General features: G+C 47.7%; 1 protein-coding gene across 2 annotated transcripts in view; it reads left to right on the top strand.

The window, feature by feature from the left end:
- Positions 1 to 11,890, top strand: part of Efcab6 (EF-hand calcium binding domain 6) — a 173,170-nt gene that overhangs the window by 71,616 nt on the left and 89,664 nt on the right. For both annotated transcript variants that reach the window (XM_028788767.1, XM_028788766.1), the window contains one exon: positions 4,028 to 4,176. In XM_028788767.1, coding sequence (XP_028644600.1) covers positions 4,028 to 4,176 — 149 coding nt within the window. The remainder of the gene's footprint in view (positions 1 to 4,027; positions 4,177 to 11,890) is intronic.

Below are 11,890 nucleotides of genomic sequence, written 5' to 3'. Positions count from 1 at the left end.
GCACAGTGTCTGTGTCACCTCTTCCTGCACAGTGTCTGTGTCACCTCCTCCTGCACAATGTCTGTCACCTCTTCCTGCACAGTATCTGTGTTACCTCTTCCTGCACAATGTCTGAGTCATCTCTTCCTGCACAATGTCTGTGTCATCTCTTCCTGCACAGTGTCTGTGGTCTGTGTCACCAGTTCCTTTTTTATTTATTTATTTTTTTAATTTGGTTTTTCTAGACAGGGTTTCTCTTTATAGCCTGGGCTGTCCTGGAACATACTCTGCAGACCAGGCTGGCCTCGAACTCAGAAATCTGCCTGCCTCTGCCTCCCAAGTGCTGGGATTAAAGGCGTGTGCCACCACCGCCTGGCGTGTCACCTCTTCCTGCACAGTGTCTGTGTCACCTCCTCCTGCACAGTGTCTTGTGTCACCTCTCCCTGCACAGTGTTTGTGTCACCTCCTCCTGCATAATGTCTGTCACCTCTTCCTGCAGTGTCTGTGTCACCTCCTCCTGCACAATGTCTGTCACCTCCCCCTGCACAGTGTCTGTGTCACCTCCCCCTGCACAGTGTCTGTGTCACCTCCTCCTGCATGGGGTGTCTGTCACCTCCCCCTGCACAGTGTCTGTGTCACCTCCTCCTGCACAGTGTCTGTGTCACCTCCTCCTGCACAGTGTCTGTGTCACCTCCTCCTGCAAAGTGCCTGTGTCACCTCCTCCTGCACAGTATCTGTGTCACCTCCTCCTGCACAGTGTCTGTGTCACCTCCTCCTGCACAGTGCCTGTGTCACCTCCTCCTGCACAATGTCTGTGTCACCTCCTCCTGCACAGTGTCTGTGTCACCTCCTCCTGCACAATGTCTGTGTCACCTCCTCCTGCACAGTGTCTGTGTCACCTCCTCCTGCACAGTGTCTGTGTCACCACCTCCTGCACAGGGTGTCTGTCACCTCCCCCTGCACAGTGTCTGTGTCACCTCCCCGTACACAGTGTCTGTGTCACCTCCTCTTGCACAGTGTCTGTCACCTCCTCCTGAATAGTGTCTGTGTCATCTCCTCCTGCACAGGATGTCTGACACCTCCCCCTGCACAGTGTCTGTGTCACCTCCTCCTGCACAGTGCCTGTGTCACCTCCTCCTGCACAATGTCTGTGTCACCTCCTCCTGAACAGTGCCTGTGTCACCTCCTCCTGTACAGTGTCTGTGTCACCTCCTCCTGAACAGTGTCTGTGTCACCTCTTCCTGCACAGGGTGTCTGTCACCTCTTCCTGCACAGTGTCTGTGACACCTCCTCCTGAACAGTGCCTGTGTCACCTCCTCCTGTACAGTGTCTGTGTCACCTCCTCCTGTACAGTGTCTGTGTCACCACCTCCTACACTGTGTATCACCTCCTCCCTACACAGTGTCTGTCCTCTGAACACTGCATAGGTCCCATCTTCTGTGGTGGCATTTGGGTTATGTCACTAGGTCCCACCATGAATGTGGCATAGCTTTGGCACACAGTGCTGTGTGTCCTCGGAATACCATCCAGACGTGGAGTCTTTGTCTCAGTTGATGCTCTAGAACATGCTTCTATTTTAACTGAAGCACCCTCCTGTTGCCCACGATTGTTTGTACACCCACCATGAGCATAGAGTTCTGTTCCACAGGCCAGCCCACCCGACACTGTTGGACTTGTTCACATTTGCCCGTCTGATACAGTCTCCACTGGGGTTTTGAGGGTTGTTATTTTTTCTGCTAAGGCATAGAGCATCTTTTTATAGTTTACAACCTTTGTTTAGAACTTTTTCCTCTATATAGCACACCCACTCTTAGATATATTGGATACCACATGCCAAATTTGTGCTCTATTCTGGGTCACTATTAGTAAACAAAACCAGGCCCGGGTCTGCTGTCCTGTATCCTCCAGCCCTGGCAGAGGAGAAGGTTGAGAGACAAACGCCCTCAGCTGTAAACACAACATTGAGTAGTGAGACAGAGAAGGGCAGGGTGCTGGGGAGAGACTGTGGGGTCTCACTGAGAGGGGTATGTGGAGGTATTTATTTATAGAGCCACTTGCATCAAGACGGGAGCAGATCGTGACTTTTGCTGCCTCATCACTGATGTCACCTTATGCCATGTATCACCTAAAAGAACAACACAGGTGTGCACTGGCTCCTAAGAGCATGTTTCAACACACGTTGCTAAGTGAGGAAGACATCTGTCGAGCCTGGAAGTGTGACACGACTCACTGTTTGTAAAATGATCTTTTTGTAACTATGGGTGCATCGAGGGCTCTCAGAGGGCAGAGCTGGGGACTCGGGGTGTCCCATACCTCTGGTTTCTTTGTGTGCTTTGCTGAGTTGCTTGTGCTTTTCTGACACGAAGCCTTATAATTTTTAATGGACAGTGGGAGTATTGGAGGTTTCAGACGTCACCTAGATATGCTTCCTGTACCATTCTTTTTCTAGAAGCTCTCAGTCATGGCAGAAGCCATGTGAAAAGCCTCCTTGAACCTATGTGCCTCTGGGGTATTAAGATGGATTCCATTAGCTGAGTGTGGCAGCATAAGCCTTGCTCTGGGGAGGTAGAGGCAGACAGATCTCTGTGAGTTTGAGGCCAGCTTGGCCTACATAGAGAGTTCTAGACCAGCCAGGACTATATAGCGAGTAAGACCCAGTTTCAAAAAAAAAAAAGATAGATTTTTATTAGCCCAGTAAATACATGAAGACTACATGTCACACAGGGTGCTCAGTTCTCTGGATGAGTCTTCCACCAGGCAGGGGCTCAGACAACACTCCCTCCCATGGAAAAAGCAGGAACTCTTAGACAGTTTGTGGTCATTCTTTCTTGGAAGCTCATTCCCTTTCTAAGAGATTGGGATCAATAAATATTTTTAGGATTTTAAAATTTAGTGTGTGTGTGTGTGTGTGTGTGTGTGTGTGTGAAGTCAGAGAACAACTTTTGAGAGTTGGTTCTTCCCTCCACCTTATTAACACAGTGTGGTGTGTGTCACTGTGCCCTGTATTCCAGGCTCCGGTCATGACTTTGGGCCTCCCATCTTGCTGTTGGGGTGCTGGAGTTAACCTACAGGCCTCAGAATCTGACTCTTTATGTGGGTGTCAGGGATTGTACTGTGGCCAGGCCAATTCATTCAGCAAGAGCCATCACCCTGGCCCTCTACTCCTTCCCAGTATTGAAAGATCTCCGGTACTGCTGTTACCCACTCAGGAGTATCTCAAACATACTTCTTATTCCCCGGGTGGAGGGAGAGTCCTGTGCATGTACGCCCATGTTCCAGACTCCTTTACAGAAAGCTACTTTTTAACGCCAAACTAGTGGCTAGTCAGGTTTCCCATCTCTTCCCAGTTAGCAGGAAAAAAACTGAATCCAGACATGCTGAGATGGTTGCAAAGATATATAGTTATCAGTTACTGACAGACAAATGGCAATGTTCTGTAAGTGATAACCAGTGTCTGCAGTGTTTTTAGTGAGTCATGAACAACAGCTTTGAACCAACTTCCCCTGTATCTTCAGAGTCCCAGAGGGGAACTGGCTTACTCTCTTGGAATCACCTCCCTTTTAAAACCATGATTCATGGGTGTCCAGTGTCTCTTGTGTTTATGTAATCTCTATATTAATCAATTTCCGCGCCACAAAAGCAACTTCTGTTTTTAATAAGATGCTCCCAGCTTGTGAGCCTGGTGGCTTGACTTAATCAGAAGTGCATGGTGTGGGCTCACGGTAGGGGATACAGGAAGCATATTAAGATGCGCTACACTGACAGAGCTGCAGAGTATTTTTAGCACTCCAGTCAGAGGTAACATGATCATCCTCGCTGTCCCTCCCTGAGAAACTTGTCAGCTGTGAGCAGGGTGTTTGTTGTTTGTAGTGAGCTCATCAATTAAACATTTGAGGCTCAGTACATGCCACAGTCACCTTTTTGATCAGTTTTCGGAGATGGGATGTGAGGAGGTTTTGGTTTAACAGAAATAAAATCATGGCGTGGTTGGACGACTCCAGGATGTTCACGCGACTGAAGGCAACCCTCGAATTTTAATTCCTTGCAGTTTTCGAAGTCGTATGAAAAGATTGAGAAAGCCCTGAGTGCAGGAGACACCTCCAAAGGTGGCTACATCTCTCTGAATTACCTGAAGGTTGTCCTTGATACCTTTGTATACCGGCTACCGAGGAGGATTTTTATCCAGTTAATGAGAAGGTAAGAATCCGATCGTTTCTTGACAGGTTTTCCCCCAGACATCAGCCGAGACGACACAACAGAGCCTTATTTATATTTTATTTAGTGCTTTAAACTCTGTGCTTCTGAGATTTCCCTACATATGCAAAGGCAAAGAGAAAAGCGCTACAGACCTACCCTCGAGCTCACTCACCAGCTCTGAGAATCACCAGCCCATGCTGGTCACTGCCTTTGAGCCTGTGTTCATCTGCCTCCACCCTGGTGTCTGTGAGAGCAAACCTCAAGCCTCTCATTTCCCAGTGCGCCTCCAAAAGATGCCAACTCTTTATAACGCCAAGACAGTCTTCACACCAGACAGGACTGTCAGCGTTATCAATAAATAGGCGTCTGGGGTTCAGTGTGCTGCTCGCCTCCTGTTCTCTTTCTCAGTATCTGAGAGTCAGAATCTAAATCAAATCTGCACATTGCCATCCGGGGCTCTTAGTCTTAGTTAGGTTTCTATTGCTGTGGTAAAACACTATGGCCAAAAGCAACTTGGAGAGGAAAGGGTTTATTTCATCCGAAGCTTCTAGGTCACACTCTATCACCAAGGGAAGCTGAGGTGGGAATCTGGAGGCAGGAACAGAGGCAGAGGCAGAGGCCATGGTCCTCATACCGGTAGCCTAGGGGGTGACATCGCCCCCAGTGAACTGGGGGTCCTCATACACCAATCAAAAAAATGCCCCACAAACTTGTCCACGGGGCAGTCTAGTGGGGGGTGTTTTCTAAATTAAAATTCCTTTTTCCAAAATGACTGCAGCGTATGTTAAGTATACATAAAACTGTCTGCATGCCTTGATTGCCAGTTAGTCTGCAGGCTTCCCTCCCTCCTGTTCCTTTCATACAAGGGTAGACTAAATGTTCCTTGGAGTTTCTGATAGCCTGGATGTGTTTGTTGTAACCCACAATACCATTTCCTGCCATAGTTCCATTTCCTATGGTCCCTCATCCCTCCTGTAGCTCCCTGCCCTGAACTGGCACCTCTGAGGACTCATAGATACAGTTTTATTTCTCTGATTTAGGCAAGACAGCTCCACAGACTGGTGAGATGTGTGGGTAGCTTGTCTGTCTGCTCATGTTAGCTGTCACTGTCAATCAGACCTAAATCCCATGATTCTCTAGAGACCAGAAGGTGGTAATATTCTGTTTGTACTTCTGCCGCGTTACAGAGCTTCTGTGATGAGATTGTGCCCTCTCCACGGTTAGATCAGAGAGTCGGGGACTGGGAAGACAGCCTAGTGGTAAGGCCCTAGCCATGTAAGCGTGAGGACACGAATCCAGATCCCCAGGGCCCTGTAAAGCTGGACTCAGTAGCATGCATCTGTAACCCGGTACTCCAACAGTGAGATGGGAGGTCACAGACAGTCCTGGGATGCGCTCAGGCCTTGTGCAGCCACAAACGAGGGTCTGTCTACAGCAAGGTGGAATGCAGGAATTGTCACAGAAGTTTCACAGGTGTGCACTGGCCTGCTGATGCCTCACACAAATCAAAACAGCAGCAACGGAGCCAGGTACAGACTGCAAAGAAACACCATTGCTTTGGTCTTTCTGCTCCCTCTTCTCAAAATACAGAGCTGGTTCTCTAGCCTCTTCAGCAGAGAGCAACAGGGAATCTTTTCCTAATGACTCTTTCTTTATTATGAGTCCTGAAATTTAAATATCTCATCTGTTTTGATTCATTAGTTATTTTTCTCCTCCTCCTCCTTCTTCTCTCTCTCTCTCTTTCTCCCTCCCTCCCCCCCTTCCTCCCTCCCTCCCTCCCTCCCCCCCCCTAATATTCTCAGACAAGTGTCACTTTGTAGCCTAGGCTGGCCTTGAACTTGAATCCCATCTGCCTCAGCCTGCTGAGTGTTGGAGTAACTGGATACATTGTGTCCAGATGTCACGGTCTCGTGGGAGTCCTGCTCTTCTCTAGTGCAAAGGCACTACAGGTGCCTGTATTAACCCCCTTTCCAAGACTCCTGTACCCCATGATAATTGTTCCCCAGGTTTATCTCTGTCAACCTGAAGAACTCGCTTTGCAGATGGGAGGAAGCTGAAAGAAGAGAGAGATCTTTATTCTCCTGCTCATTGGACTGGGCCTTGCTGTCTCACTGGGTGTGACAGGAACCGCTGGAGCAGCCCTTGTCCAAACACATCTGGCCAGGGACTTCCAAGACAAGCTTAGCCAGGCAATGGCCTCCTCTACAGACAGCCTCAGTCTCTTCAACACTAGATAACCTCTTTAGTAGGAGTTGCTCTCCAAAACTGGAGAGCCCCGGACTTACTGACTGCTGAACAGGGAGGGACTTGCGTTCCCTTACGGCAGGGGTGGCCTTTCCTCACAGGCCGGTGCCTGTGTCCTGTTGCCCAGCCCCTCATGGTCTCTGGAAGCCTTTTTGCTTTCTGATATGATAAAATGCCCCAATGTCCTCTACCTCTTGGCTGACACTAGGATCGCCAATCTCTAGAAGGAACCCCATGCCCTTCAGGTGGGGATCTTACAATAGAGACAAAACACTGGTCACATTGTCTTGTTTTCTTGTCCAAGTCCCACGAAGAGCCTCCTCTCAAGAGAGCGAGATGGAAGCAAATGGAAAGAGTGTCCTGTGGAACTCTCAGTGACAAAGGCTGCTTTGAGGTCCTCTAGAAAAGGTGCCTGAGAGTATTGGAAGAGCAGCACCATACGGCAGCAGTTCATTCTGGGGCATGCTCATGGCACCGTGCATGGTGAAGAAGGACCACCCAGGACTTCCAAAGCAAGAAGTAAATTAGGTCCAGTCCATGGCTCCCTGACTCAGAAAACAGCTCTGTTGCTGACCGACTTCAGGACTTATTTCTCGAATAGCCAGAGGCCATGTAGAGCCTGCTTTAGCCTCAAAATCCTTCCTAACGGTCATGTGATAGAGATGATGGAAGACGCCCTTGCCCCTTGTCCAATGCTCTTCATTGCTCTGTACCCTCATCCACGCACGTAAGAGTCTTCTTCACATGTACTCAGGCATACCTACGGTGTTGCTTTGACTTTAAAAATAGAAACGGCTGTCTCAGACATCTTTGCTACTGGCTTCATATTCTTGGAAGTTATTGTGACGAACACGTGGAATGTCATTCAGCTAACATTTCCCGAGCATTTTCCTCTGGCAAGCACCGTGCTAAGTGCTGAACATGCTGAAGTAGATGATGAACAGATTCCAGCCGGGGAGGCATGCCGAGTGAGGAATGCCACAGGCACACAGGACGAGCACACGGGGATGCAGGTGACCACCACATTCTCCTGGTGGAGCCTCTTCTTCAGGGACCCAGAGTTTCTGAGCATCTGGGGCTCTTTTTTTTTTTTTTGTCCCCACTCAGAATCCCCTGGAGAGCAGCTTGAAAGTGAATGCCACAGAGTCTGCATCCTGATTTACGTATGGCTTGAGCATCTTCAGCCTGAGAATCCCAATTCTGGGTTGAGGGGATGGCTCGATGGGGATGGGTCAGTGGGGATGGGTCAGTGGGGATGGGTCAGTGGGGATGGGTCAGTGGGTGAAATCACTCGCTTCTCAACCCCTGTGACCTGCATCAAATCCCTGGAACTTACATAAAGATGGAAGGAGAGACCTGACCCCACACAGTTGTCCTTTGACCTCTGTACATGCACAGAGGCATGCACACAGAGCCCCACCCCCCGTTTACACATATGCAGTAGTACATTTTAAAAAAGAAAATTTAAATTTTGAAGTGGTCCTGAATCTGCAACGTTCTGAGCTCTGACATGACATCCAAGGGTCCGAGTCAAAATGCAGGCTCGCTGAAATCCTGTGTCACGTAGCCTCCAGGCTGTGAGTTTCAAAGTACCAAGCATGTGAGAACATATGAAACATACCAAGACCTGACATCCCTTCCCAAGTCCCTTACTATATATGGAAACATTCCAAAACTCAAACAGCATTTCCCAATGTGACCCCTGTGACTCCTGTGCACAGACATGAAGGTGTGACCATCTCTCACAAAAAATCACTGATAGCCTGATTTATCTAGTATTGAAACACTGTAGTACGTTTCTAACTGGTGTTTTCCAGGTGTCTTCTACCTGCTGACTTTTTAAGAAGGTGTTTTTTAGACAGGCATTCACAGAGTTGCTCAGGCTGGCCTCAGACCCCTAGTCCTCCTGCCTCAGCTTCCTGTGCCCTGAGATTATAACTATGTACCACTGTGCCTGGCTTTCCCCCGTCTTTTATGTTTTCTGTCTTTATGTAGCTTAGCCATGGTCCATTGCATGTGTCTGGGTAGACTGATTCCTAGGGCTCTGCACTGTGGGGGGTAATAGTCTAGGGATCTATTGGACTTTCTTGCCATCCATTGTGTGTGTAGCTTCCATCTTCAGAGAAAGGTGCTGTGTGTTTGTGTCTGTCTGTGTGTGTGTGTATATATATGTGTGTTTGTGTGTGTGTCTGCATCTGTCTGTGTGTGTATGTGTCTGCATCTGTCTGTGTGTGTGTCTGTGTGTATGTATATGTGTGTGTCTGTGTGTGCGTGTGTGTGCATGTGTGTATATGTGTGTGTGTATGTGTATGTATGTGTGTGTATGTGTGTGTCTGTGTGTATGTGAATGTGTGTATACATATGTGTATGTGTGTATGTGTATATATGTATGTGTGTGTGTCTTCTCTTTTCCTTATTCTAGCTACCATGAGTTCATTTGTTTAACTTTTCAACAGCTCACCTCTTAGCTTCATGATCCTTTCTTCTGTCACTTTCTAGACTCTGATGTATTTCTCCTCTGATCTTTGCTGCTGATACTGTTTGCTGTTCTTTTTAGTAGTTTTTTTTTGTTTGTTTGTTTGGTTTAAGATTGTTGATGTTGAAGATGGGAGATATTCTCTTCTCCTTCCCCACCCCCTCTCTGTGTTCATGTTGCTAACATTTCTGCTGTTTCCCTGTCTCCTAAGGTCCCAAGGACAAACAAAAGCATGATTCTACCAGAATTCACTTTGTAAAACCAATGAGTTTATTGGGTTTCCTAGAATGTAGGTGAGGGGTTACATACAGGTGCATGGGTGTGCCTACCCCAACAGACACCTGGGAACCTTTACCCAGCAGGAATGAGAACTTCCCCTTACCTACATAGATGGAGCCCCTCCCCTAGTCTTTCCAGACCCCTACCTACACTCTTGCTTTCCCTGTGGCTAAGTGCAGCTAAGGCAGAGTTGCAAACAATAGGTGATAAGAGGGCCAGATGCTCAGGTGAGGGTCTCATAACCTCCCACCCTTCCGAGGGGACTGCCAACAGTCAACAGGCCCAGCGGAGAGGATCTTTTGCCAGAAAACACAGCCGAACTTCCCAAGATGGTAGTTGTGTGGCCCAGAGGATGAGCTCACACAACAGTCCCTGTGTTAGAGCACACTTGGAGGTCAGAAGACAGCTCACTGCAGAGCATACTTAATGCACGCTGGCTGATCGCTCCTGCAGGCTAGGGAAGCCTAGTTTCTGCAGGACTGCCCAGCCTAGAACACCCTGGCAGTGTTGTCGCCATCACTCACTGTGAGTGATCCAGTTTCACTTTCCCTCCCTGAGTTGCTCATTAACATTTTAAATATTGATCGTGTGGGAGGCCTGAAGTGGTGCCTTGTTATTGTGTTAATTTGTCTTTGCAGGGCTGACACTGAGGTTGGCTGCCTCCAGGTTTCAACCTGCTGTGACTCTGCCTCCCTTGGTGGGGATCTTCCTCACATCCTAATGAGCCGTCAGCTCAAACAGAAGGGGTTAAAGTGGACTTTATCACAGTCAGGTTTAATTCTTTATAATCATGTATGCATCCGAGGAGAACCTGATCCTTGGAAGAGCTCTCTTAGCTCGTTCCTTTTCATTAACACGATATCTTCAAGTTTGCCTTTTAGTATAATCAAACTCGGCTGTCTTCTTTTCCTTTGCTGTCTTCTGTCATTTAAATTTGTCACTCATCGTTCCTGGGAGCTCTGCTCTAGACCATGTCTCATTCTTAAAATTAAACACTTCAATCCATTGTAATATAAATTGGATGTTCAAATTATTTTTTTCCAAATCAATGATTTAATTTTTTTGTTGCTGTCTATTAAACTACTGTTTCTCTCACCAATGTTTTTAAAATAGCTCATCCATAGTATTTTTACATTTGTGTGTGTGCATATGTGTGTGTGTGTGTGTATGTGTGTGTGTGTGTGCCTCACACCCACCCCTACACATGTGCATGCTCATGGCAGAGCACACATGCAGAGGTCCGAGGACAACGTGCAGGAATCAGGTGTCTCCTTCCATCACATGGGGTTGGGTCACCGGGCTTGACAGCAAGCCCAGTTACTCAGCTTGTTTTGGTTTTGATGTCTGCTTTGCTGTATCTTAAATGATTGCTCATAATTTGATCCAACCTGCATTCCCTGTACTATTCCATCAGTGTGGATTTCTACTGTGCACAAACCTTTCTCTGTTGATCCTGTCTGGAGTGGCCCTTTCACTAAATAAAGACAACTTGTTTATTCTCCATTTTGGCTTTAGAGAGGACACTGGTACCTCGTGCTGTCAGTTACTTGTTCCTAACCTTATTTTTTTTTTCAGTTTAAATGGTAAATGTTGAAGATTCGGGATGCCATTCCCTTGTGAAGGGAAGCCCTATCAGATTCTGAGATGAGCAGCCTGCACAGGGGCTGAGCTAGGAGCGGAGAGTCATGAGTACCTTCGAGGAACGGTGCTGGGGTCACTTAGTCCACACACCTCTTTCTTTTAGCCAAAGATGTTCTTAATTGCTGTCTGCTGTAGACTCAGAGCATCATGGGAAACAAGACATAGTCTCAATAGTCCTGATCTTACCACCACGGTCTGTGTTTACATGGGCAGGTCTTGTCTGGCTTCCAGTGTCTACTAAGCACCTGTCCCTGAGTGGTCCCAGCTGCTTCATTCAGAGTCACCCTTGACCTAAAACAAATGGAAGGCAGCATGGGGTGTCTTGGGTTAGCAGGCTCCCCTCCTGCCTAGACCATCTGCAGCAAAGATGGCTTCCTTATGTAAATGATCAGAATCACTGGACCAGCCCAGGGCACCACACGTTGTTTGTGATTGGTGGTACAAGGACCAGCAGCCTTTAAAGGGACTCTTCCAACCAATAGGACTCGGACCTCAATATCCCAAACCCTAGGCACTTTGCAGGGACTGGAACCCTTGATCTTCATGGCATCCTCCTCTCTCCTTTGAACTCACAGGTCTTTCTACAGCCTCCAGGGCTGTTTTTTCTTCCTTCTTCCAGGTCCAGTAACTGTAAAACCGTAATCAGTTTGTGAGAAGCACATCATAGTAAGAGTACAGGAGACACAGTATCAAAAGCAAAGCAGTTTACTTTATGACTTTGCAAGGTCAAACAGCCTATAGAAAAGACAGTAATGGCTGGTGGGCCTGGCCTGGCACACAGTGATGGGTTTATATTCTTAATTGCATTTTTCTGCCCCCACCCTGCTCTGTGATATAGGGGTGATGAAGATATGGACCAGATTAAAAATAGATAAAGGTAGGTCTATTCATTGGTGGCTTTCAGGTGGGCTCACCTATCTTACAAGTAGAGGTCAGTGAAGTCACATATCCAGGCGAGGAGTGATGGCGTGACCGTCAGGAACTAGGATTGTGTCCATACATGGTCAAAAATGGAGCCCCTGGGTGGGCACTCTTGGGTGTGTTGCTAGAAACTCAGAGACAAGCAGTGGTGGT

Source organism: Grammomys surdaster, unplaced genomic scaffold, assembly GCF_004785775.1.
Source record: "Grammomys surdaster isolate TR1022 unplaced genomic scaffold, NIH_TR_1.0 125767, whole genome shotgun sequence".
Taxonomy (NCBI): Eukaryota; Metazoa; Chordata; class Mammalia; order Rodentia; family Muridae; genus Grammomys; species Grammomys surdaster.
This window is presented reverse-complemented; position numbering and strand designations above follow the sequence as displayed.